This window comes from Xenia sp. Carnegie-2017, unplaced genomic scaffold, assembly GCF_021976095.1.
Source record: "Xenia sp. Carnegie-2017 unplaced genomic scaffold, XeniaSp_v1 HiC_scaffold_2, whole genome shotgun sequence".
Classification (NCBI taxonomy): Eukaryota; Metazoa; Cnidaria; class Anthozoa; order Malacalcyonacea; family Xeniidae; genus Xenia; species Xenia sp. Carnegie-2017.
This window is the reverse complement of record NW_025813482.1, coordinates 832,997-857,578: the sequence shown is the minus strand read 5'-3', so window position 1 is coordinate 857,578 and position 24,582 is coordinate 832,997. Positions and strand designations below refer to the sequence as shown.

The 24,582-nt window shown below is 34.5% G+C and overlaps 4 protein-coding genes and 2 pseudogenes across 5 annotated transcripts in view; 2 read left to right on the top strand and 4 right to left on the bottom strand.

Annotated features, from left to right (window-relative positions):
- The window catches only part of LOC124439720 (putative L-amino-acid oxidase YobN), a 52,001-nt gene extending 47,846 nt beyond the window's left edge, over positions 1–4,155 (bottom strand). For both annotated transcript variants that reach the window (XM_046990000.1, XM_046990001.1), the window contains exon 1: positions 4,059–4,155. The gene's annotated coding sequence lies outside the window, so the exon portion shown is untranslated. The remainder of the gene's footprint in view (positions 1–4,058) is intronic.
- On the bottom strand, positions 498–4,428 carry LOC124440421. Its single transcript, XM_046990819.1, has 6 exons — positions 4,388–4,428; positions 2,335–2,430; positions 1,979–2,221; positions 1,623–1,805; positions 1,002–1,362; positions 498–864 (listed from the first exon to the last, which is right to left on the bottom strand). The coding sequence occupies exons 1-4, from the start codon at positions 4,426–4,428 to the stop codon at positions 1,628–1,630; spliced, it is 558 nt and encodes a 185-aa protein (XP_046846775.1). The 3' UTR covers positions 498–864; positions 1,002–1,362; positions 1,623–1,627.
- On the top strand, positions 1,142–1,627 carry LOC124439722. The gene is made up of 2 exons (XM_046990003.1): positions 1,142–1,316; positions 1,396–1,627. The coding sequence occupies exons 1-2, from the start codon at positions 1,151–1,153 to the stop codon at positions 1,560–1,562; spliced, it is 333 nt and encodes a 110-aa protein (XP_046845959.1). The 5' UTR covers positions 1,142–1,150; the 3' UTR covers positions 1,563–1,627.
- Positions 4,429–4,547: 119 nt separating the features above from the next.
- Positions 4,548–6,971, bottom strand: LOC124439721 (putative bifunctional amine oxidase DDB_G0291301). Its single transcript, XM_046990002.1, has one exon. It carries the CDS (start codon positions 6,838–6,840, stop codon positions 5,476–5,478), a length of 1,365 nt encoding a protein of 454 aa, XP_046845958.1. The 5' UTR covers positions 6,841–6,971; the 3' UTR covers positions 4,548–5,475.
- An 8,396-nt stretch (positions 6,972–15,367) lies between these two features.
- On the top strand, positions 15,368–18,856 carry LOC124440420 (annotated as a pseudogene).
- A 114-nt stretch (positions 18,857–18,970) lies between these two features.
- On the bottom strand, positions 18,971–20,192 carry LOC124439723 (annotated as a pseudogene).
- Between the last annotated feature and the right edge of the window lie 4,390 nt (positions 20,193–24,582).

Sequence of the window (24,582 nt, the reverse complement as noted above, 5' to 3'; positions counted from 1 at the left end):
TCGAACTTTGCGTTCAAACATGGCATATTTGCTTGTTTTGATGCGAATTTGACTTTGAGTGCGTGACGTCATTTAAAGGACGGAAGTTCAATTTTAAAGCTCTCAGTATATAAAAATTATATACGAACAAGCATATTTCCAACTGGAATTTTACATATTTTATAACTTCTCTTCGCAAAAATTGCGTATATTTAGTGACAAATGAGCAACACGCATAGGTAAGCAACATTTACAATCGATTAGAGTTTTATAAACTTCTTGAATTAACTTATATTTCTCAATAAACTGGGTGCCGCATCCTTGACGAAGTCTGCGGTTTTAACACACACGCAATGTTATCAGAAACTAACTGTAACGCGCGTATTTCCAATCATCCAATGTATACTACTTTTATAAACTTCTGGATTAGACTTATCATTCTTATCATATGGGTGTCGCATCCTTGACGTAGTCTGTGGTTTTAAAACCCATGCAATATTATCACAACGCACATAATATAAGGAGAATATTTTTTATTAAGTTAGTCAAACGTAACGATACACCGCAAGTTAAAATATGGCGAGTAGGCAAAATTCTGCAAAAAATCGTCGAGGAGGACAATATTGTGTTGCTGGTTGGCCCAACGGAAAAAGTTGTACAAACAGTCAACACACAGAGGGTGCCTCAGTACATCGTTTCCCATGAATGACAAGGAGAGGCTGAGTAAATGGACAGAATTTGTTAGGAAGATTTGTTAGATTCGAAGGTTTTCATTCAACATTAAATGGTTGGCATCCAAAGATGACCCACTTTTCTTGGCTTGGTACATATTGCAGGTAACTTGTAATCACTGTTCTCTATCTGCCAAGGCTTTTTTACTTGTTCCTAGTAAAGAAAAAAAATTACATAGTAAATGGTTTGTTCTGTTTAGGCACGTACTGGCAGTACTTCATTTCAATGAAAACCTTCACAGACAGCCAAAAAAAACAAAAAATGGAACACCATATTATTCTGTGACATACCCAAAATTTAAATCAGGGGATGAAGTAGTAAGAACTGTTTCTTCAGCACCATCATATTGTAAGTTTAGCATGTATGCATTGGTACTCTTGACTTACACATCTAACCACTTGTCATTTTTCCAGACTATGTTAATGAAATCAAAAATGTCATGGTTCTTAGTTGTGAGGAATCCATGGACAACATATTTAAGAAGTATAAGGAAAAAGTCCCAGAAGCCTTAAACAAAACGTTCTTGGATCGAATTTCCAAAACTGAGGCAATCCAACGGCATTTGGATAGGAAACAACTATCTTCAACACCATTGTTTCCCACATGTAAGTTGTTCATGCTACCATGTATAATAGGTATGGCCAGTGCATTCTAAAAGTAAACACATTAAATTGTTATTTATAGATCAACAGCAAGATGTACTGCAAGCAAAAGGTTTAGACAAAGAAAAACAAGCTGCTTCAACAGGTCCTTCAGATCCAAAAACGCGCTTATGCAAAAATTGTGGACAGCCAATGAAAGGACATCCAAAAAGTCATTGTCCACAAGAATTACTTGACAAATATTCTTAGCAGGCCAACTTTAAAGTTAGTTATAAAATAATATACTATGCTACAAAAAATGTTTTCTACTTCTATCAGTTTCTTTCCTGTGCTGACTTGTAGCCAGCATGTTCTTGGCCTAGGGGATTTCGTAATGGAAATCGTTTTCGGATGTCTGTGTAGATACATGCAGGTAATGGTCTAGAATTTTCCCAACCAAGGCATCCACATAGCCATCGAATGACCCAACGGTATGCAACTGCTCTCAAGTATCTATGAGAAATTCAAAATAGTAATTTCTATTTGATTATTTATTTTGACTTCACACAACAAAATTGTGAAGCATCACAGCACAATAATGAACCACATAAAGGTAAAAGTAGAGATACATGGCAAGATATTAATCATTCGTTACAAAACAAAATTAGAAATCAAAATGTACTAACTCATTTTCATGTATTCTACGACGCTTGTATGACCTTCCATCTTGGTCTCTTAGAAGTGAGCCAACATTCTTCAAGACTGTAGCATGTGTCATAATCGTGTACTCTTCGTGAAGAGTAACACAGCTAATTTTTTCAATGCTACCATCGAATACCAGTTTATGTAAAGTAGGCCCAACCTCTTGACAACAACGGTATTCAATGGCATCTGTCAGCAGTTGAGTACGACACAAGCTACATGCACACCTATAAAAAAGTGGTTTGTTATCATATTTATGCACCACGACATAAGGACAAAATAACATGTTTAATTCATGGTTTAATTTCTTCTAGAGTTCTAATAACATTTATCAACTTACCACTTATCTAACTGAACGGTTCCTTCGAACCTCGCTTCCAACATTCGAGGTTCTAAGCCGTCTGCGTCTTCTTCGACCGACACAAAATCTCTCCGACTGCGTTCGCAAGAGGTTCATTTTCGTAAGGATTTACAACTGAATTAGCCACAATTGTATCCTCATCGCCGGAATTCGAAAGTAAATTTTCATTTGCCATATTTGAGTTTTCAGTATCCGAACTGCGCTCGCTTTCACTGCTTGAAGAACTCATATTTTATTGTGTATATGTGTTAAAAATCTAACAAAATACTAGTAAATCAATGCTCATACTTCGACTTCCGTCCTTTTAATTACGTCACATCCGTATAATATTTCAGTAGTAAAAATTCGCACGCGTAACCCAACTTTGAGCAAAAATTTATTGATGATCCCGTGCTTCAATATGCATAAAAATTATACCAAAGTAATCAGGAAAGATAGAACTATTTGATTATAGAAAAAAATCAGTAGCACTTTAACAAACAAATGCCTCTCTAGAGGGTATAAATGCTGTTCCTTTATCGCTGATGCTCTGTTTATTTGGGATAGCGTGAATATTGGCTAGATTCAATTCGAATTAAAAAAAAATTCAGAGCAGATGCTAGAAAAACTGTATAGTTTTCAAACACTAAAGTTAAATACAAAATCATCAATATAATATCACATATATTCACGTGAATAACATTAAATATCGACGAACTCAATTCCTTACTATGTTTTGAACAAAGTATATTTGTTACAATAACTTAATTTTGAAAAATACAAGCATTGAATACTCGGAGAAAACGGGACAATAAAATGAAAATCGGGACACCGGGACAACATAGTTCAAATTGGGACCTTTGGAATGTTTGTAAGGTCCTTTCAAAATGTTATTAATAATCGTAGAGGCTACAAAACTACAGTAATACATTGTCTGATTCTACGTATGTAAACATAAAACAGCGTTCGATTTGTCGGTTCAATGAACGAAGCATTGAACATATTTTACTAATTCTTGAAGATATAATTCTCATCTCAAAAAATTTTTTTCATTCAAAATGGCAATGAATCCATCTTTAAAATTTATAAATCAAATACATAAGATGTAAAGCACGGGAGATATTTAGGCCGGAAGTTGACCGTCTGCTCTCAGAGCGCGTGATTTCGTTTCTTCCGAGCAAAGGAGCACACTTATCCCATATAAGGTATGGTTGAGATAGCCGCTATAGTTTTCATAGAAGTCAATTGCTGTGCGTGGCAGCAGTGAAGACTTGATGGCACTTTTACAAGTACACAAAAAAACTTTAATCATATATTGAATCAAAATAGCAGACTATAAATGTTGACGACTTGTGAGAGGGGGTGGGGGGGGGGGTGGATTGCTAAAGGGCAAATGTTGACGTTCATATATTTCTTTGTATTTTAATGTGTTGAAGGTGTTTACAATGTAAACTAATTTGAGTGAAAACCATCTTCGCAATAAATACAGCTGTGAAAAATCTTGTAACTTGCACTTGAATTTAATAGCAGATTTTGTCGTCCAGCACTGACAGTGCCCGTAGCAATTTAAGATGAAAATTATTTATAAACCTGACCTAATATTGCTTTTCTTACTTACTTTAATAACCTTCCCTTCACACAGGGGAAGGCTTATGGATGTGGGCAAAACGTTTTTTAAATCAAACTATGGACGTGGTACAAATAAACTAAACAAATGAACTTACCTTATACGCTACAGTACTGGTAAATGGTAAATAGAACGTTCAGCTTGCTTCCTCAACGTAAATGACACACTCAGATGACTTTCTCATTTATAATGATTTATATCCGTAAGCAGTGTTTCCACAATGCCCCGATGATTTTTAATAAAGACTTCATTGAATTGAATATAGAACAGAAAACAATGATCTCGTATGTAAACGCTGCTCATTATATTTAGTTATTATTGTTGACTTCTGCAAGCAAAAATTGAGGTTTTTTACAATACAAAATACTGTGATAAAATGATACAGCACTACCCCTTCAAATACGACGAAAAATTAATTTTCCTTACCATGTTTTTTGAATTAAAATTTCCTTATCACAGGAAGTCATTTTTCATGTAAAACCTGCCAAACTGGTCTGTTTCCATCCCAGTAAACAAGACAAACACAACGGGTTATTAATGTATTATTGTGAGTTCCGTCACTGTTTGTTGTATCCTGTCGAGCTGCTCCAATGTAATAAATTTAATAACTCATTATTTAATGAAAAATAGTTGTATACATTTAGAGACGATTTCTAACGAATAACAAGCGTCCATACCAAGAAAAATATAGAACAAGTATATAATTGTATATGCCATTTGCGCTGGCTGCATGCACACACTAAAGTATCTCAGGCAATTCTCTATAGTCTAACCCTAATCATAGCCGTAATCTAAGACTTTAGTCGTTTTTGTGATAGACTATTTTCTTATCGTATGTAAAAGCCTGCCTTGCTTCGTGTTTACGTCAGAAGTTAGCAGACACGTTGGCTGAAATAATTACTGAATCGCGGCATCTGTTAATAAAAATGGAAAATTTTTAAAAAGACCCCTATCACAAGGCTATTACATACTTACTCGGGCTATTCTAGTGGGCCACTCGAAGACAGAGTTTGATTTTATTTGCGTATTATCATAGTTGCCCAATAGCACAACAAACTTTACGTCACATGCGCCAATATATTATGTAAATTATGTTTCATTTTACGCTGAAAGACAAATATCTAACATGTTTGATAATTTTAGTTTAGAGAGTGCGCCACAAATTTCAACTTGAGGGAGGCTACGATTTAAATTTACTAATTTGTCTACGTATAAATTTTTTAATGTATTTCCGCCTTAATAGTGTAGCTGAGCAAATTGATAGTACAGAAAACTGATTCACTGAAGCATGCACAAGCACACACAAAACTCAAATTAAGTCGCTCATAACACATATATTTTTAAGTAAAAAATATTCATAATTATTTTCTAAATTTTGGAATACATTGTGCTCCTTGTGAATTTGAAAGCGCTACTAAATTTCATTGTGATGAGCATATTTCAAACATTCGATTTTTTTATGAAAATGCAACCTAAAACTAAATCATTCTGAAAAATTGCAATTTTGCAAGAAACTATTCATTTTTTTTCTGATTCTTCACACCTTCTTTCTTCTTCAATATCCCTCGGTTAATATTCATTGGGTCTATAAGGTCTTGGTACTCAGTCTTCCCCTGAATAGCAAGATCAGCTAGTATCTTTCCAAACATTGGCACAAATTTCATAGCCCAACCGCCGGTAAAAAGGACGATACGTTTTAGATCAGGTTTCAGAAAGTCCAATACGAATCCTGCACTTTTGTCAATTGGTTTACTTTCGACTAGCTCAGCAAAACCAGCCAGACAAACTGTATCATGTTCTTTCTTTCGTTCTTGATTCAAGTCAGGCATAGCTTCTTCTACGAACTTACTGGTGAAATTCAAAGCATGTTCATCCAGTGGTCTTTCGCAAATTGAGGGAGGATAATCGTAAAAGATAAACTGTGTTTCTGATGTGAACGCTGGACAAACTCTTATATTCTCTGAGTTATCAGGTTCACAGGGAAAACCATAATAGTCTTTGTAATCTGTCGGTTTTTCAGCATCCTTTTTATCGGGATTTGGACCAAAGAAATACCAAACTGGCCAATTTGTTGGATCATTCCCCGAAGGGCAGTCCAGTTTCTTGGTGAAGTATGTGGAGCACCAGATGTAAATAGCTAGGTTAATTTCGTATTCAAATGGAGGGAAGATGATGTTCAGTAAGTCATTTACATAGATACCTGGTGTAAGAATGATCTTTGTACAGCGAAATCTCCTTTCGGTGTTTTGGACGGTGGCCCACACTTCCACATAATTGTCGTTGGTGTAATCTATTTTAGTAATCTGTGCTCGCTTATGAAGTGTGGCAAATTTTGATTTATTTAAAGCCTCTACGTAGCAATTAACTACACTTGGAACATTGATGGTTCCACCTTTCGTGGTAAACAGACCTTTTGCTTTCTCGATGTTCTTTACGGCACTTGAGACGAATTTAAATTGCGGATCATTTATAATCACATGTTTCCCATCTAGCACTCTATAGTCACATGGAACCTTGAGATTAAGTTTTTCAAGATTTTCTATTGCTTCATCTATATTTCCTTCGCTTGTCTTAGCGTTGGAATCACCAAACCAAAAGCAACCAGTTTCTTGCAAGAGTGTCATGTTGTCCATATCTTTCATAAGGTCTTGCCACATGTCGTATGTTTTGAGAGCCAATTCGCAAATATTCATTTCAGAATAACAGTAGCGAAATTGACGGCTGTACCCAGGACTTGAACCATAAGCATTGGCAAATTCGTCAAACTTCTCTAGAAGAACAACACGTTTATCTTGTTTAACAGCACATTGGTAAGCTGCTGCTAGACCTATTGGACCTCCACCAATTACAATTACGTCAAACTGATTTATCATGTCCATTTTGCCTTTTTAATAGTTGTGTACTGTAACATATACAAATAAAACCGTGTTTCGTGTTTCCCAAATAAAGAGCAAATATCTTGGATGACCCGTTGTATACGCTATTTGCATTCACGTTCTTGTATTTTGTAAGAATTAAAACATCCGTTGACGTGGGTGGCACTCCTAAGTTTCAAATACAATCGTTCGTGCATAAAACGGATGTTCTAATCCTTGAAAAATACATAAACATGAATGAGTGTAGATAAAAAGCGAGAACGGATGGCGGACGCGGACAGTGGAGATGTAGGACAGCGGAAGGCAGAGGAAACCGAAAATGCGAAAAATAAAATGTTTTTAGTTCGTTATTAAAGTGCAGCTCGCGCATAATTTGACCCCCCTCATTTTCTCCGCCAAATACAAAGTACACATTAAAAGAAACTCTGGTGTTTATTTGAGCATTTTCTGTTAAGTATAACCTATCTAAATCCTACGCCAAAGATCGGCACCGGATGCAAATTCTTACAAATGGTGACGTCATAAGATGTACACGACTCTCTTGTGTAATATGGCTTTATATACAAATTGCAAGACCAACGGCCTTTTTATCAAGTTCCGTGCCAAAAAATGGGTTACAATCCACAAAATTTTTTTAGAAAGTTTATCAACCAGACTGCCTGACACGGATGACAGCCATGTTGATGTAATGTTGAATTGTGAGGCTTGCGGCTCGATCTCTTTCGATTGTGTGCCAAACATGGATAATTTTGGTTTTGAAAACTAGCACTAAGTACAACCTGAGGAAAATGCCATCGGGAAATTTTGAGTATTAACGAAACAATCATAAAAATGTCATATTACTGTGACGATTTGGCCAGAGACAGTCAGCATTCCGATACTAGGTTTTTCAAACCTTGACCCAGTAAGTGAATCAACGGGTAAAGACAAATTCTACATATCGAATGCTGAAAGTTATTGTATTTGAGTGCCACATTGGATTGAGTGAACACCAATGGTAACTAAGAGAATCGGCATGTGTGTTTATGTAATTTTTAAGATTATATATGGATGAAATATTAAACACAAAGCACAATTGCCAATGCTTTAGCCGAATAAAGGTCTCAGTGTTTATTTTTGAACAATACAAGCTTATTCCATAAAATACTTGGAAAAACAATTTCATCACAAAATTGCTTAAGGCCAACCATGTGTTTATACATGCTCTCATACATAATTGAAGCATTGATATATAATTTCATCACAACAAGATTGGCACTGTTGTTCATGATAAATATGGAAGGCAATGAGACAGGTACTTGAAGGGCAGCAGGAATCTAAGTAACACCCAAAAAATTAAAAAATTAACCATAGAATTTGAAAACATCAATGAGATGGCAAGTGGAACATCTCCTTGTCAAGCAAATAGCCACAATCAAAGTAATCCTGAAGCCACAATCCAAGTTCTATACGTCTATGGGACTGGAATACAATATATTTCTTAAGCATTGGCAATGAAGCACAGTTAAATGATGTACATGTACCCAGGGTGGAGAACTTAGAATGTATAATCGATTGCCCAATTTGAATCTCCTGTCATGTGGAGGGAATGTGTCTCACATAGACAACAGAAATTTTCTAAAAAGCAAAAATTAACCATACAAGTTGAAAGCATGTTGAAGCAGAAAAAAGTACAACAATATGATGGAAAATGGAAACAACACCTTTTCAATCTAAGAGCACTGTTAGAGAAATATAGCAACAACAATTCAAATTCTATGTTATACTTATACACACAACCCCAAAAGGAGTTATTTGAATAAGCGAATAATAATTTTATTGCTTCCGCGGGTTATTTTGTAATTTAAATTGTAAATAAGAGTTATGTTAATCAAGGGGAAACAAAGAGAGGGTGGGACACACTCTTAACATATAAAAAAGTACTTGGAAAGTTTGTTACTTTTACTTAAAGAATTCCGCGTGCTAAGGTCATGGAGTCCAAGGTTCATTGCGGACTCTACAAGAGCAAACAGGATGTTGGCTACAGTTATTTGCATTTTGTTCACATACACAAAAAGTCTCAAAAATCTCAAACAGGGAAGAATAGAAAAGAAGAAAACTGGCTAATTGTACACAGCAGTTTCTTTCTTAATGTTATATAAAAAATTATTATTCCCATTTATCGATGAACAATTGAACTTGATAATTGTGCACTTTACCTGATAGAATTTGTAATGATATCATCGTCCAAATAATTTATCCCGACTTGATTCTTCAAAAGAAGAGTAGTCCATTGACGAAGGTTCATCAAAATCATCTTAATCCTCTTCTACCATACAATCACCTACAATACTTTGTCCATTCTACCTGCAGATGGAGCATCCAAAAGTGCCTTCTGCTTTGCCTAAAGCTTTTGAATTGGCTTCTGCAATGTTGCGCTGGTTTTCTTCATTTGGCTGACAGTTTTTCAGAGAGAGCTGTTTTTTGAAATGGCTGCATGATGTACAATGGGCAGACCAGCTTTTCCTTGTTGTTTTTTTCGCTTCGGAATTTTGTTTTTCTACAGCCATAGCCTCCAAAGGCTCACAGTCCAACAGGGCAGATCTAGGATTTTTCAAACATCAGTCATGGAAGGCCAGAGGCATTCCCCACCTGGCGGTGAGTCCGGGGGACATACTCTCTTGGAAAATTTTGAATTTCAAAAGGTAGGAAATGCCTTTTCCAAAATTTCAAAGACAACCAAATCAAATAAAACGTTCTCCCAAATGTGAGAGATGCCGAAATCACGGAAAAATCTTTAACCTTAAACGACATAAAACAGACTGTTATCGTAAAGATTTCAAGTGTTAATTATGTATGGATACTGTTGAAGAAAGTCGTCACACGGCTGCAAGAGTCGTGTGCAAGAGCACACATCACTACGATAAACAAAATCTTTTAAAAAATATTTGTGTGAAAAATGAGCTGACTCACCTCAATGGCGTTGTTGAGAAAAATGAAGCATGTGTTAGAAACATAGTTACAACATAATGTAGGGTCAAGACAAAAGTTTATATTCCAGAATGAGAAATAATTCATTCAAAAATCATACGAAAGTTATTTGCGTTGTTCTTTCTTTTATTGGCGTTACCTGTTCTGAACAAATGCCACCGCAATAGAAAATTACCATTTTTCACTTCTATAGAACTTTTATCATTTTGAACTTCAACTTCCATTAAATGAAGCACATGACAAAATATTATACTGGTCCTTGACCAATATTCTATCAGTCTCGTGCTAGCTATCATGGAAGAAAATTCAGAAATCATGAGCACTAAAACTTAGTACAGCTCCTCAACTTGATAGGCTAATCGATCATGCGGACTCAACTTCTGACATATCTGATGATCATTATCAACATACAATAGTTTTAAAATCAAAACTTCTAGAAAAATATATAAGAGGCTTGATTTTATCAAGTCACTTCAAAGAAAATTTGCACAATTATAACGACAATTACAAAACCCCGATGTTTTTGTATGGTGTCTTAAAATGAAAATTGCTAAAGATGTTCTGCACGACAATATTGAAAAAGAACCGGATCAAGGAAACGGATGTAGATTTGCGTTTGTGGCACTTTTGTGACATCACGATCTTCATTGAAATAACATCGAGATTCTGGCAAAAGTAGAAGTAATTAAGTGGAGTTTCTTATGACATTGTTTCCACCTGTTCTATAGTGAGACTTCTTACCCCAACTTCTATTTCATAATTCAACAACTGCCACAAACTATTGTGTCTGATTTATTTAATTCATCAATATTTATACACAATTTATGCTATAATTCACTCTTAAATTACATTGATTCGTAAATTACGTAACTAATGGTACATGTTTGCTTTACTCATATTATATTAATCCTAACACGGTTTTTAATATGCACATGAAAAACATGTGACTTGGACGAGATTTGAACTCGCACCTTCGGGATACTAGTCCGCCGCTCTACCTGTTGAGTTACCAAGCCCACAAGGATTGGAGACGAGTCAAATCTCTATTAAACTGCGTACGGACGAGAGATTCTCGCCACTATAACAGTTTACTGGATGGCACCGTGTTTCGACTTTATTCCAAAGCCATCATCAGTGTATATACATAATATATTAATATATTATTACGAGTATTTACTCGTATCAAATTACGTAGGTTGAACGCTAAACTAACATTGGTCATTACTTTCTATTTTGGCCTGTCCATTGTATGTGATTGTTATTAAAGACAAAAGTGATAAATTTCGAAAAATTTCCAAAAGAGAAAAAATATGTTATTTACCATCTTGTAAATAAATATACAGTGAAAAAACTAAACATTAGGTTTTTAAATAGTTTCTATCAACAAATTTTCTTGTCAACTGATAAATGAAACTTAAATAGAGTTCTCATTGACGTCATTGACTCATTGCGATCAGGCAAAAAAAAAACTGGCTTGTACCAATAGCAGCCTAACATTCAGTTCGATTTTTTGGAAATGACCTGAAATGCATAGAAATTAATAAGTTGGTTGACAAGGAAATTAAAATTTAAGCTAGTGACTATAATTTATTTTTCTTAATATGAAAATAATGTATTGAAAAATATTGATCTGCTGCTGTTCCTCTGTAACATATGGCATGAATGGTAAATGAAAATATAAATAATTACCTGAGCTCATCATCTCAAAAAATTAGCCAAAACATCAGAATCTCCAGAAAACAAGCCTATATAAAAATTATCAAACTACAAAATTAAGATCAGACAAAAATCTCACTCTTCTCGGAAACTTTTAAGTTTTTGTCTACAAAGATCTGACGTTGAACGAACCTCTGTGGTCGCGAAATATAAAAACATTTTTCAAGATGTATTTATAGAGAACAATTGCTTTCTCGTGTAAATTGTTTCTTTTTTGGCATTTTGAAATTCAGAAATAAATCAAGCAAGATTTGCTTTTACTATTTTTAGACACACGCTTGATAACTTTAATAAAATATTGATAGCTTACACATCTGATTGTATAAAGGTTCAATAGTTTTTGCTATTTAAAATACTATGATATTTCGTATTAATGAACATCATTTTTTGCCACAGCACTCAGTGAGATTTTCTTAAACTCCATTGTTGTATTATGTAAAATCTATAATAGGTTTTTGAAAATCCCCTATGGGTTTTTCTAGATTAACATTCGCTAGCAGTGAGAGGATATAATTCCACTTTTCCATTACTCTTGCTCATGTTGGACTTTTAAAAAAGTTTCCTGTGGTATTAGTATTTCTAAGTGAAAAAATTTGGAACAAATATTATGAAAAAGCAACGAAATTTCTAAGAAATTAGTGTAAAAAGAAAATAAATTTTTCGAAACTTACTGTTGATTGTAATTCTCTAATATTTTTTATCATATTCCTCCATTAAGACTATGCCATATAAAAAAGTCTTCTCAGCCAAAAATTTGACATAGGAATTACACTGACATCATCATTATACATGTTTTACTAATAATATTTACTTATCAAGCCAAATATGTTAGTTAGCACATTTAGCTACTCATCGTTGACCTCATTAGCCATAAACATGCAAAAAAGCGAAGGGAGTGCATGGTATTCCCTTTTTTTGGTAATAAGGACGTGTTAGAGTCAAACAAAGTAAATGCATTCCCTTCAAGAAAATACCAAAACATCCGTCGACTATAAAAGGCACGATGGCATATGAAATGGCATTTGGAACCTTAGTATGATAAAAAGTGCATATTAATCTTAAAAGGTTGAATTTTGAAATGGTCCTCATCTTGTATGCTCTTGTTGTTCGGAAACCCAAGTGGCAAAGACTGTAGCTATAAGTGGAAAAAAACTTTGATACTTACTTTGTCTTATGAAAGAATGTTGTATGTATATCATATGTATATCATATTTTCATTTAATTACTTTGTCTTCTCGGGAGTTAAAGTAGAAATCCTAAAAACACTGTGCACTGAAGGTCTTTAACAAACAGAAAACTTGTCGGTGTTTTAGACATTAGTTACTAATTCCTGAAAGACAAAAATATAAAAAAACCTTATAAAAAACCATGGGCTATCTGGAAAGCCACAAGTCGTGCCATGCCTCTTACAGCTTAAATTGTGTTTATGGAGTATCCATTGTTTGGCAATTGCTCAGCAACACAACACAAAGCCACGAGACTTGTTAGTTGGGCCGGTTCTTTTAGAGAAATCTGTTAATTAATTGGAATACTTCATGCAATTTTTCATTCCATCTGCGTTTCTCATGCAATCCATATGTGATTCTGCCATTTATCAAAAAATCTGATCAGATTGAATCATTCCAAATTTCTTGGAAAAACATGCTAATTCAATCATAAGATATATCATTATCATTGGTCAGTAAGATATATTTTTATGCTTTTGCTACTTTCTAAATGACGATACTTGATAAGTGTTTTGCATTATACCCTTGATCTATAAACTAATTAAACTATTTTGAGGTATTATATGTGGTGTACATGTTGTGCTTGCCTACAGCAAAATTTAATTTTTAAAAACTAAATGTTATGTTGCACATACCACTGTAACCCAGTTTTTAACACATACAAATATGTTTTTAATTCAATTATTGATCTATACCTTCCTGGGGGAATTTAAAATAAATGTTTGTCTAATTAACTTCTCGCTGTCCAATGGTTATTGAAATACAAAACCATTGATTGTTTTCAGAAGAAATTTAAAATTCAAATTTCCACGTGATGTCCATGTAATAATATAAGTCTATTCAATTTTCAGTCTACAAAACCTAACGACGTGCAATTTGTCGACATATTTCTTGTGGTAATCTCAGCAGTCAACACATTCTGAAAATTCAAGCACATATTCGGTTTCAGGTAAATTATTTAATTCATGTTATTTTTATTTTCTTCTGTAAAAGTAAATAATATGTGATCTTACTCTATGTCATCTATATTTAAGAGTATGGTGTAACTTTTATTGCTAGCCAAATGCTTGAGCTAGATAGACATTTTCTAAGCTTTTATTGTGCTTTTCATTTGACAGTCTTTAACTTTTATTTATGTACATGTAATATTTTTCATCGCATCTAAAATTTTTTGATTGCCACTGCTTTACGTCATTATAAATGTTCAAGAAAATTCTCTCAGTGTTTTACGCACGTTTTCGCATCGAAAATCAGAATGCATGTCGTTTAACAATTAATTGAATATAATTATCCAGTATTTCCTTCATCAGAGAATTTTTCGTTTGCTGAAGGAAGATATTTTTAAACATTCGAAAAACCAATCAAAACGAAATTTGCCAGAGAACGTAATACGTAAATTAACAACACTCTCGAGAAATCAGTAAACCAAAGCAATCTGGTTTTGTTTATTGTATATAACAAAAAGCTCTTGTAGAGAAATTTGAATAACGAATTTGAGATGAACTACGATTCACTTTTATTATACACTGAGGCATTCTGCTGATTTGCTTCTTGGCAAAATAAATGCCTGAAAAATTTAAACTGGAAATCATTCGTCACATGTATCTAAGCAACCGACCAATATCTTGCAGATACTATTTATGATAGTTTAATAGGTCATACCTTAAATAAAGCACAACGGTTCTTATGAGGCGCGAATAACTCCTTACAAAGGCAAATATAGCAAATTGAGGCTTAGCATATTCTTTTAGATATAGTATTTAAAAATTCATGTTTGATATATGATTTTGAAGTTTCAAATCAAAAATCCAACAGTTGACAAATTTTCAGTATTATTTTAATATTGTAGCCTTTCGCACCTCATATTTTAAAGTGCACCTCCAGGCAAAATTTTTTATTGGTTATATCGAATCTATGTATGATGGCCAGCATATATGCGAAAAATTTTTTAAATCGGTTATATCTTTCCTTTTTTATGGCGGTTTGAAGTTGACAAAAATGCACTTCTTGATGGACCATGTCCGTCGTTACAAGAACCTGGAACGAGCAAATTTTATGACGTCACGCAAGGTACTCGTCAAAGTAAGGCCGTTGTTTCTAAATACATTACGTGCAGTTTTTGAAAACTAAAAACATGGTTAATAGCTGTGTGGCGGCAAATTGCACGAATAAGTCATGTCTTAGTTCCGGTATAAGTCTCCACACAATACCCTACTTTAATGACAATCGACCTGAAGCCAGGAGAAGAAGAAAATATGGGTTGACTTCGTCAAAGCAAAACGGGTCTTTGAACCTTCGAAGACGTCGACCCTTTGTTCGGCACATTTTACGCCCGAGGATTTCGAGCGACGCTTTGCTATTTTGCCTGGTCAAACAAAGCCGAATTACCAGAAGCTAAAGAGCGATGATCTAGGGTTTGTGTTTATCCCAGCATACATGCTGTGGCGGTGAAAAGTTCCAGTGAACTGGTCGTGCAAAGTGCTAGAGATAGACGCATGGTGAGTAAGTTTTGATTTGATTCAACATATTTTTGTTTTGAATTTATTTGCAATGTTTAGTCCTACTATGTAATTTTACTTAAAATATACGTTTTCTTTTCATGTGAAGATGATAAAAGTATGCAGCAAGGAAAGGCATGTCCATCTGAAGCATCAGGGTTGCCAACGGCAATGGGTATGATTTGCTTTCATAAAGATGCCAATATTTTTCTGTGAGAAAACTAATCTAAAGGTTAATCATTTTAATAGGTATTCAGTGTAAGAAAAGAAAGCTTGAGACAAAGGAAAGGCCTAATGAAATTATTATGGATGAGCCAGTAAATGTAATTATTATGTTCCAACATGTTCAGGTTTGTGCTCTATAATCAAAGTTAATCAGTGCTTTATTATTCTCTTAGAATTCCTCAGAAACAAGAGAAATGAAAAATCTTCAAGAAAGCAACCGAAGACTGAAAAACAGAATAGTTTCTTTGCAAACATCTGCACAAGGAAACAAATACAAAGTGAAGCAACTTAGACGCAAAGGTGAGCCCCATATTTCACACACATTTTGCAATCCAAAAAGCTAAACATATATAAAGCAGTATTGTTTGATTTCTAGTAAGCCAGCTTGAAGAACGTTTGGAGGGAAAGTTGATGTTTGAAGATAGCAGTGGGAAGGAGCAAAGTGAAAGGGGGGCAGAGGTGATTGAAGATGACAACTTAGACAGCAATGATGAAGGGGAAATCATGGAAGAAGCAGATGATGAGTATGATCCTTTCTATGAGGGGGAGAATGCTAACATTGAAGATGATGAAGAAGAGCTTATTGAAGAAGATTCAGAGTTAGTATTTCCTATTTTCTTATAGTTTAAATATTTTACATTGGAATTGTTTGACATGCTTACTCAATAGCAGCTTAACTGCGATTTGCGAATTCATGTTTTTTTTCCTGCTATATGAAATATTTTAGAAAGACATTAAATAATAAAAATTTTGTTCATGACTTTGTACTTTTGCTTCAACTAGGTTATTGCAAGTTACTGGGAATCTGCGGACAGAACCCAAACACATTGTGTTTCTCTCACAACTGTTGCTACTTTTTAATTTTTGCCACGCCTGCAAGACTGAAAATCCAATAGTTGAAGCTAAAACTGTTGGGTCTAATGTCATAATAAAAACAACTTGCCATAACCCAAAATGCCCTGAAGAAACTAAAACATGGCAAAGTCAACCACCAATGCCTGGATATCAAAAAACCCGTGCTGGAAATTTTTTTATTGTGCATGGCAGTACTGCTTAGTGGTGGATCATTCACCAAGTTGAGACAAACTTTCTTGAACATGGGTATTGGATGTGTCTCTCACAGTACTTACTTTCATTATCAGCGGGTGAGTATGAACAAACCATTTTACAAGAATGAGAAAAAAGTTTTCATTGTAGCAGGATTTCTGAATCATGTGCATTCAGAAATATATTTTAATTGATTTGTAATCAATTTTCTAGACTGTGCTGTTCCCCACCATCTATCTGTACTGGAAGAATTATCAATCAAAGTTGTTGGAAAAGGCAAAGCAAATAAAAGATGGTGTGGTCCTTGCAGGGGATGGGCGGCATGACAGCATGGGTCATTCAGCCAAGTTCTGTGCATACACAATTTTTTGTTGCACATTTGCAAAGATCATTCACTTCAATATTGTGCAGGTAACAAAAAATGTACATTATTAACAATTGATAACAATTACTTAAATTTACTTATGAGGTGTTGTTTTGTTTTTTTAGAGAAACCAGGCCGGAAGTAGTCCAGCAATGGAGTTCATGTCGTTTAAATTATGCATGGACTACCTTCTTACATCTGCTGTTCCCATTACCACATTCATCTCTGACAGGCATACCTCAATTGCAAAATATATGCGGCAAGATTTAAAGAATATCATACACTATTTTGATGTATGGCACTTGAAAAAGTAAGTGTATTTGATTTTCTATTCAGGCCTCTTGAAAGTATGAAGTCGTCACTGAACTATTAACATCACTGAATGTCTATAAAAGAGGAAGTATTGTTTCACTGTCATTGTTTCCACTTTTTGACATAATTTTTCTGGTTGGATGTTCTGTTACATACAGAAATTAGGAAAGTGCTTTCCAAAATTGCCAAAGAGAAGGACTGCGAGGCATTACACGATTGGATCAGGCCAATTGAGAATCACCTGCATTGGAGTGCCACCTCGACATTTGATGGGAATGGCCTTGTTATATTGGCCAACTTCAAGTCATTCCTACAACATATTGTAAACATAAACTCATGTCACAGTAACCCGTTGTTTGCAAAATGTGCCCATGGTAGTAGCATTCCAGATAGAAAGTGGCTGACCGTTGGTAAGTTCAAATAATGTATATATATTTTGTGTAAACTGTGTACAATGAACACTATGCCAAAGATCAAAATATGACATTATTTCTTAGTACATGTACAAATGGTGGTGCAGCCAGCCACACTTAACTTGACCAAATCTGGAGGCTGGCAATTTTAATTTATACAAGTACAGGTTTAATATAAAATGGAGTTACATGATTTAATTTGTTTTTATATCTAGATTCACCCCTTCATAAAAAGATTTGCAATGCTTTGACAAACAAACGACTGGTAGATGGGATCAAACAAGCTTCTCCATTAGAACAAACTAGCTGTTTGGAGGGCTTTCACAGTGTTTTAAATCATTTTTCCTCCAAAATGATTGCATACTGTTATGCTGGACAGTATTGCAGGTGGGAAAATGAACTATCATTTACTAAAATGTCTGTTGTTACTAGTTATAGTTGTATATAATACCTTTTACTCAAAACACAGTTTTTCTTTTTATTAAATGACAAATAAGATGAATGCAAAGAGCAATTGCAATTTATGTGAATCCTGTTTTTAGGCATATTTTAGCTGTTGTGCACTTTAACAACAACCTCAGGAGAGAAATCAAAACAAATCCTGACCAATCAGAAAGAGTCAAAATTAGCTACCCAAAGTTTAAAATGGGGAGGCCATAATTGAAATGTTACAGTTGCACAGAATTTTGGTAAGTTTTTGATTATCTAGATGATGTAATCCTGTTGTTTGAAGATGTTTGGAAATAAAGACATTAAACATTATTTGCAGGATATGTGCAAGACATTTATGAGAATTTTCTGTCAGCTAGCAAGAGGGACATGGCTGATGCAATGGTAAAGCTGAAAGAAATGTGCCGCCTCCAATGAATTCAATGCTTACTAAGCAAACAAAGCAAGAAGCATTGAAGAAAAAGTCTGACAGGATGCAAATCACTGTCCAACATTTTCAACCCAGTATTCCAGGTAAGATTTTTATGCTAAAAGATTGTTGTTCATAATTTGTTCTAGTTTTGACTAAACCACATTCAAATTTGGATTTGTACTCAGTGAACATGTAAACACTAGATAAATTTAGTTGTCAAAACCTGGAAAGCTTAATTTGTCTTTGCAGTGTTACAATATCAAGAACAGTTGAGGAGAGACAACAGTAAAGCAAGTACTGGTGATGTGACACCCAGACATTGCAGAACATGTGGACAACCAATGAGGGTCACAAAATGTCAAAGATTGTCCAAAAACTATAGCTAAAGGAGCATCAACCTACCAATTTAGTTTTCACCTGTCCATAAAATTATAAGCAATACCTCTTTTAAGATCTATATTTTACAACGCACTCTCACCCCAGCTTTTTACATTTTGCATTCTTTATACATCTTGGAAAATTTAACTAATCTGAATCATCAGAATATCCAGTAAAATTTTCTTTATCAACTACTGGAAATGTTTTTCTTATTGCCATGTAGGCACATGCAGGTAGTGGGAATCGCCTATTACCAAGGAGACCATATACCAGTCTTGTAAATTCTCTATAGGAGATGCTGCGTAGAAAGCTAAAATAGAAACTTCAGTATTAGATTATGTGAATTAATGAAGTCCATTGTGGGATTATATGTTTTATGATTTGTTCATGAAAAGAACTACCTATTCTGTCCTGAAATTCTAGTGTATTTGCTTTTATTTTTCGTTTTCAACTTGCTGGCAGCCATCTTCAAACTCCACTTTTCAAGGCATACGGAGTTAAATCCAGGATGTTGAATGATGCATTTCGCATTAATTATACCTTCGGCTTGGAGATCGCTAATCACTTCGTCGCTTTTCATTGCTTCATGGCATCCATCAAGTTCAAAACAACAATGGCATTCGTTATTGTTTACGAGTAGCGTCACATCACAATTTCCGCACTGACACCACTCGTCCACTTTACAGAGCCGTCCAGTCTTTTGCCGAGCTTTTCTTGTAGTTCTAAACGTTTTGTTCCTGACTGTTGTAATTTTCCAACCACTCTTCGTCTGCCAAAGGCTCGTCAGCATATGCTAGGCCCACGTTTTCTTGATTAAAATCTTTGTTAGAATTTCTAACCTCAGAACATTCGATCATGTAACCGGGAATAAAATTAATATCGGAGTCGTCAGACTGATAATCCTCCGAATCACATTCCCAATCTATTACATCCTTATCCATGATAGCTCTGACAAAAACAAACTACATCTTCGTCCGACCACGTGCAACAAGATTGTATATGCCTAATAAGCGCATTTATCTGAGACAATCAAAGAAAAAAGCCGACTACCTTGCATGACGTCAGAAAATGCGCTAGACACAGACTCCTTGATACGACGGACAGGGTCCTCAAAGGCCAATTTTTAAACCGCCATAAAAAAGGAAAGATATAACCGATTTAAAAATTTTTCGCATATATGCTGGCCATCATACATAGATTCGATATAACCAATAAAAAATTTTGCCTGGAGGTGCACTTTAAGCACATCCTCCTACTTTCAAGTTTAGACATGTAACTAAAGCACGCGTGGAAGCACGCACGTTTCTTTTTCTTACCCAAAGCATACTATATGCAACATTGCAAATGTAAATATTGTTTGCAAGCGATTCTTCAACCCAGTTTTTAAATGTTAAATATGATCTTCAAATGTCTTTAAAGTCAGAAATTTTGTAACGAATGCTTGTCGTGTGAACAATAAATTAAAATATACTTATTTCGGTCAGCAGTTAATTTTTCAGTTGTTGAAGAAAGTTTGGACATATTTTCGAACAACCAATCGCAAGCTGAATACCCTCAAGAAATCAGTGCAATAGAACAAATACATAAATAACAATGACTCTATGGTTGTGGCTGAGATACACTTGTCGATGAAATTAACGGAAAAAACTGAGATGACTTACAGTTCACACTTATCATTTACTACATCGTTCTGCAAATGTAGGACTTGACAAATTAAAAGTAAACGATAGAAAATTGCGATCAAAATTTGATCGTCATTCATTCAGCACATGTGTTCAAAGGCGAAACAATGGCCACTTTCAGCCAACTGTGTCGTTAGAAGATGAGAATATTTCTCAACTGTGGCTAACATCCACGACTTTTTGCCAACTCTCCAACCACAAAAATAAGCCAATCAAATTGCCTAGATAGGTAAACTTTTGCCAAAAATCACACGAACATAATATTATTTTGAAACAATTCGCATGCCTGCAAATAAAACAAAATGTAGGCCATTGTTTGTGTCTGTCATGACCAAGACAAAACTGTTCGTTCTCTAATTAACTTTAGCTTCTGGTTGATTGCATCTAAAATTGCCTGTCCACCGACGCATTTATTGAAATAAGTAACTCGATGCCACGTCGAACAAATCCTTTTGAAAATATGGTATTACTTATGCCATCACCCTTGCCATAATCCTCTATTATTTGGCTGTTTTCTTTCCCGTAAAAATATGTGTGGTGCAGTAATAGAGAGCTTAAGCAAACTACGTTTTCGACAATACGGACGTAAACCGGAAGTAATTCTACAACCTGCCAGTTATTGCGCATGACGAGAGAATCACATTGTTAGGTCGAAGACTCCAGAACTTGCGTTCTGAGGTTTTTGTTGATAAAGTGTTTGCTAACAGACGAAGAAATGAGAGAAACGTCGTCTGCAAGTTTAGAGTGAGTATTTCATTTGTTATTCGATAAATACAATACACCAGGCTGCCAAAATTAAATAGATGTGCAGATTTTATACAAAAATGTTTGCTCAAAGTATTTGTGTTAAATTCTTATAATTAACAATCAAATGCATTGAAGTGAAAATTTAAATATATTTTTATATAATTTAAATATATGAAATGGTCGAAATAACACGACGTTTTGTTATGTCGCGAAATACTAGCCGTTGACCCTTTTCAAGCAAAACGAAAAAGAACTGACAAAGCAAAGTATTAGGAGAAGGTAGCTTAAACTTGGAAAAAACAGATAAACCAAAATTTAAGGTTCCAATCCGCGCTGTACGGGTACAGATACAGCTGTTAACATAAAAAATCTAAAACGAAAGCTCGTGAGGAAAAGAGTGCAAGTGGAATATCACCAGAACCGACAGAATTGGATACTTTTTTAGAAGAGCTATCAGAGAGACAATTGTCCTCAGATGAAGAGCGGTTCCAGAGTTATCAAGAGAACGAGAAAAAGAATGAACTGGACAGAATAAAGTCCCTAGATATACGTAAGAAAGCGATGGAGAAGTTGTCAGAAACCAAACTACGAAAGGAAAAGGAGAGTGATAGTAGTGACCAAGAACCACATAAAAAGACGTCGATCAGGAGGGGAAATTGTTGCTCACCTTAAAGAAAAAAATGAGGTAGAATTGGAGATGAGAAAACAGGAGTTGGAGATGAAAAAACTGCAATTTGAAGCAGATAAGAAAAGATAGGATGATATATTTAATTTGCAAATGCAGCAAAATACTATGATAATAAATTTAATCAAGGAAAAAAACAATACAAAGTAACTTCAGAAAAAGAAACACCATATAAAAACAGTACAAGAAATTGTTCTACAACAACCGTATTGTTTTGTTAACTGGCAGCACATTCCTTGCTAACTGGTTCTTACATTTTATAGTTTGTTTATAATTTGTTGTCTCAAAATTTTATTGTCATATTGCTCTATTCATGAGCAAGTCATTATCATTATTTGCCTAGCTGTTATGTCAGTTTATAGTAAATATTGATTAAATGGTGTATAATTTTAGTAGAGAGTGATAATTCTAATTTTAGAAGCACATACTTTTTATGAAAAATAATTTTGAAGTGTTGGAAGAGAAATGTTAAAATATTCGGATGTAAGATTTTCATATAGACAAGTATGAGCATTTTCCATAAGAGCTGCTACAACATACATTTTGCCAACTGAGCTTAATCCTAATGTTAAGTTTTGTTTAAAATACAAACATTTAAATGTTTTGACCAAAAAGCCACTCAACAGAACTCGTACAGAGCTCATAGAATTGTTGAAGTCTTTCATTTGTTGTGTTAATTTAATATCACTAAATGGGGACTGTAAATATACCCGCAAAGGATAAGCTGGATCCCCATACAAGCAAAGTGGATTTCCATTCCTAGTAAATGCATTAATATCATATCATTAAGCAACAGTGAATCTCTTAACATTCCTGCTTCATGCCTTTTCCTTTCTAAAACAACGTAAAAGTACATAATAATAGTTAATAAGTTGTCTTTTGTATTATATCCTATACTATGTAGATGTAAAAAATATCAAACTGAAAATATACATACCAACTGGACCATAAATATGTGCCATAATACCATTTGGTATAGCTAAGCTCTGGAATTTCAAACTATGCACTCTTTTGTGTACATTATAAACCTGACGTTGGTTAACTGTTGGACGACATATTGGCCTGACTTTTCCATCAAAAAAACCAAAACAATTATTCAGAGCTGCACCTTTCATGGTAATTGCCCTTGCATAATTTTAAAGACACTCTCAATTAAGAATATTGTTGTTCCTTCTGGTAATACGATGGTAATACGATGCCCATGCATTTCGAATATAAAATCAAGTACAACATTTGTTGGCATACTTAAGAAAGGAACCGTTCGACCAAATAGGTTAACCTTGTCACTATAGCGACAAGGGTATGCCATTCGATTAAGGAGAATACAAAGTCCTTCCATACAGGGTCATGTTGATCTTTGAGGACATTTGGAAACTTCGGGTATGTGCAAAACTTCTGCCAGATACGGTAGATCACACTTATCAAATCTGAAGAAAGCCTTGCACTCAGCTTCTGGGATGTCTTCCAAATTAAATTGATCGTATGCTTCATAGCAAAAATCTGAATTTTTTGAAGTGAATGCCTCTAAAAGTAAAACTAGCTCCTCGTCGGTTAAACAGTTGTTCGCATGACTGAGATGTGCTGCACTTCTTGCATTCCTGAATGAATTTTCCATACCAATTAACCCAAAATTAACTTATTTAAAGCAAGCTGAAGTTTGTTGTGAAAAATATAATTCAGCTTAACTGTTCAGATTTCCCGCCACCGACCGCGTCCTCGAACCAGACCTACACTCGCCTTGACGTTCGTGTTGTCGAAAACGTCACTTGTTTAAGCTCTCTAATGTACGCGATGATGGATCAGAAAAGGCACAAAAACTAATGCTTCATTAACCCAAAGTATGGCCAAATATAAGTTTTCCATAAAGTATGCCATCAAAGTATGATCCCTACAGTATCCTACGAGTATACTGTATAATCCACATCCATTTGAATTGTATATGATCCTAGGTTATCTAGCACAAAGTAATGACCATTAAAAAGCAAACAAGTTACAAGATTATCATTATTCATTTGTTCAAAACATGAAAAAAGTATGAACATTGTACACGTTTAGAATTCAAACAATTTCTTTGGTCGAAAACTTTGATCTAGAAACGCACGGAATGATGTTGATAGAAAATTTCTCGGATTTCTCTAAAATATCTCTAGGATTTCTCTAGGAAAAATTTTCTTGACAAGGACGAACAAATGGCGGATTGTTTGAATATTTACCACAATTTATCCCTGACTAAGCAAATGAAGATGAAAAAAACTAAAACGGCTGAAGTATTTGAGCCAGAAAAGAAGAAAAAAAAAGATTTGCTAACGTAGAAGGAAACAAAAACCATTGGCCTGTATAAATTGAGAATTTTTTGATTTCATAGTATATAAAACGAAATAGATTACATTTAACCGTTTTCTGTTCAGACTCATGATCTGCGTATCTTATCGTTAACAAACTACAATTAAAAAAAATCCATTGGTCAATGATATTATAAGCATGTGAGTATATTCAAATTTTTTTCTATACAATTTCATGTAGACATGGTGCTGTTTCCTACAATCATTATCACCTGTTTCATTTTCTCTTCATCTTATGCTGACAATCGACTCAAGTGTGAATTAACCATGACGGTAGA

Excerpts from the sequence above, each read along its gene's own strand:
- LOC124439722 (XM_046990003.1), top strand. The coding sequence starts at position 1,151 with ATGGTTCTTAGTTGTGAGGAATCCATGGACAACATATTTAAGAAGTAT. Across the intron at positions 1,317-1,395 it reads AACACCATTGTTTCCCACAT|ATCAACAGCAAGATGTACTG; the intron begins GTAAGTTGTTCA and ends TGTTATTTATAG.
- LOC124440421 (XM_046990819.1), bottom strand. The coding sequence starts at position 4,428 with ATGACTTCCTGTGATAAGGAAATTTTAATTCAAAAAACATG. Across the intron at positions 2,431-4,387 it reads ATTTTAATTCAAAAAACATG|TCGGAGAGATTTTGTGTCGG; the intron begins GTAAGGAAAATT and ends TTGCGAACGCAG. Across the intron at positions 1,806-1,978 it reads CGTAGAATACATGAAAATGA|ATACTTGAGAGCAGTTGCAT; the intron begins GTTAGTACATTT and ends AATTTCTCATAG.
- LOC124439721 (XM_046990002.1), bottom strand. The coding sequence starts at position 6,840 with ATGGACATGATAAATCAGTTTGACGTAATTGTAATTGGTGGAGGTCCA.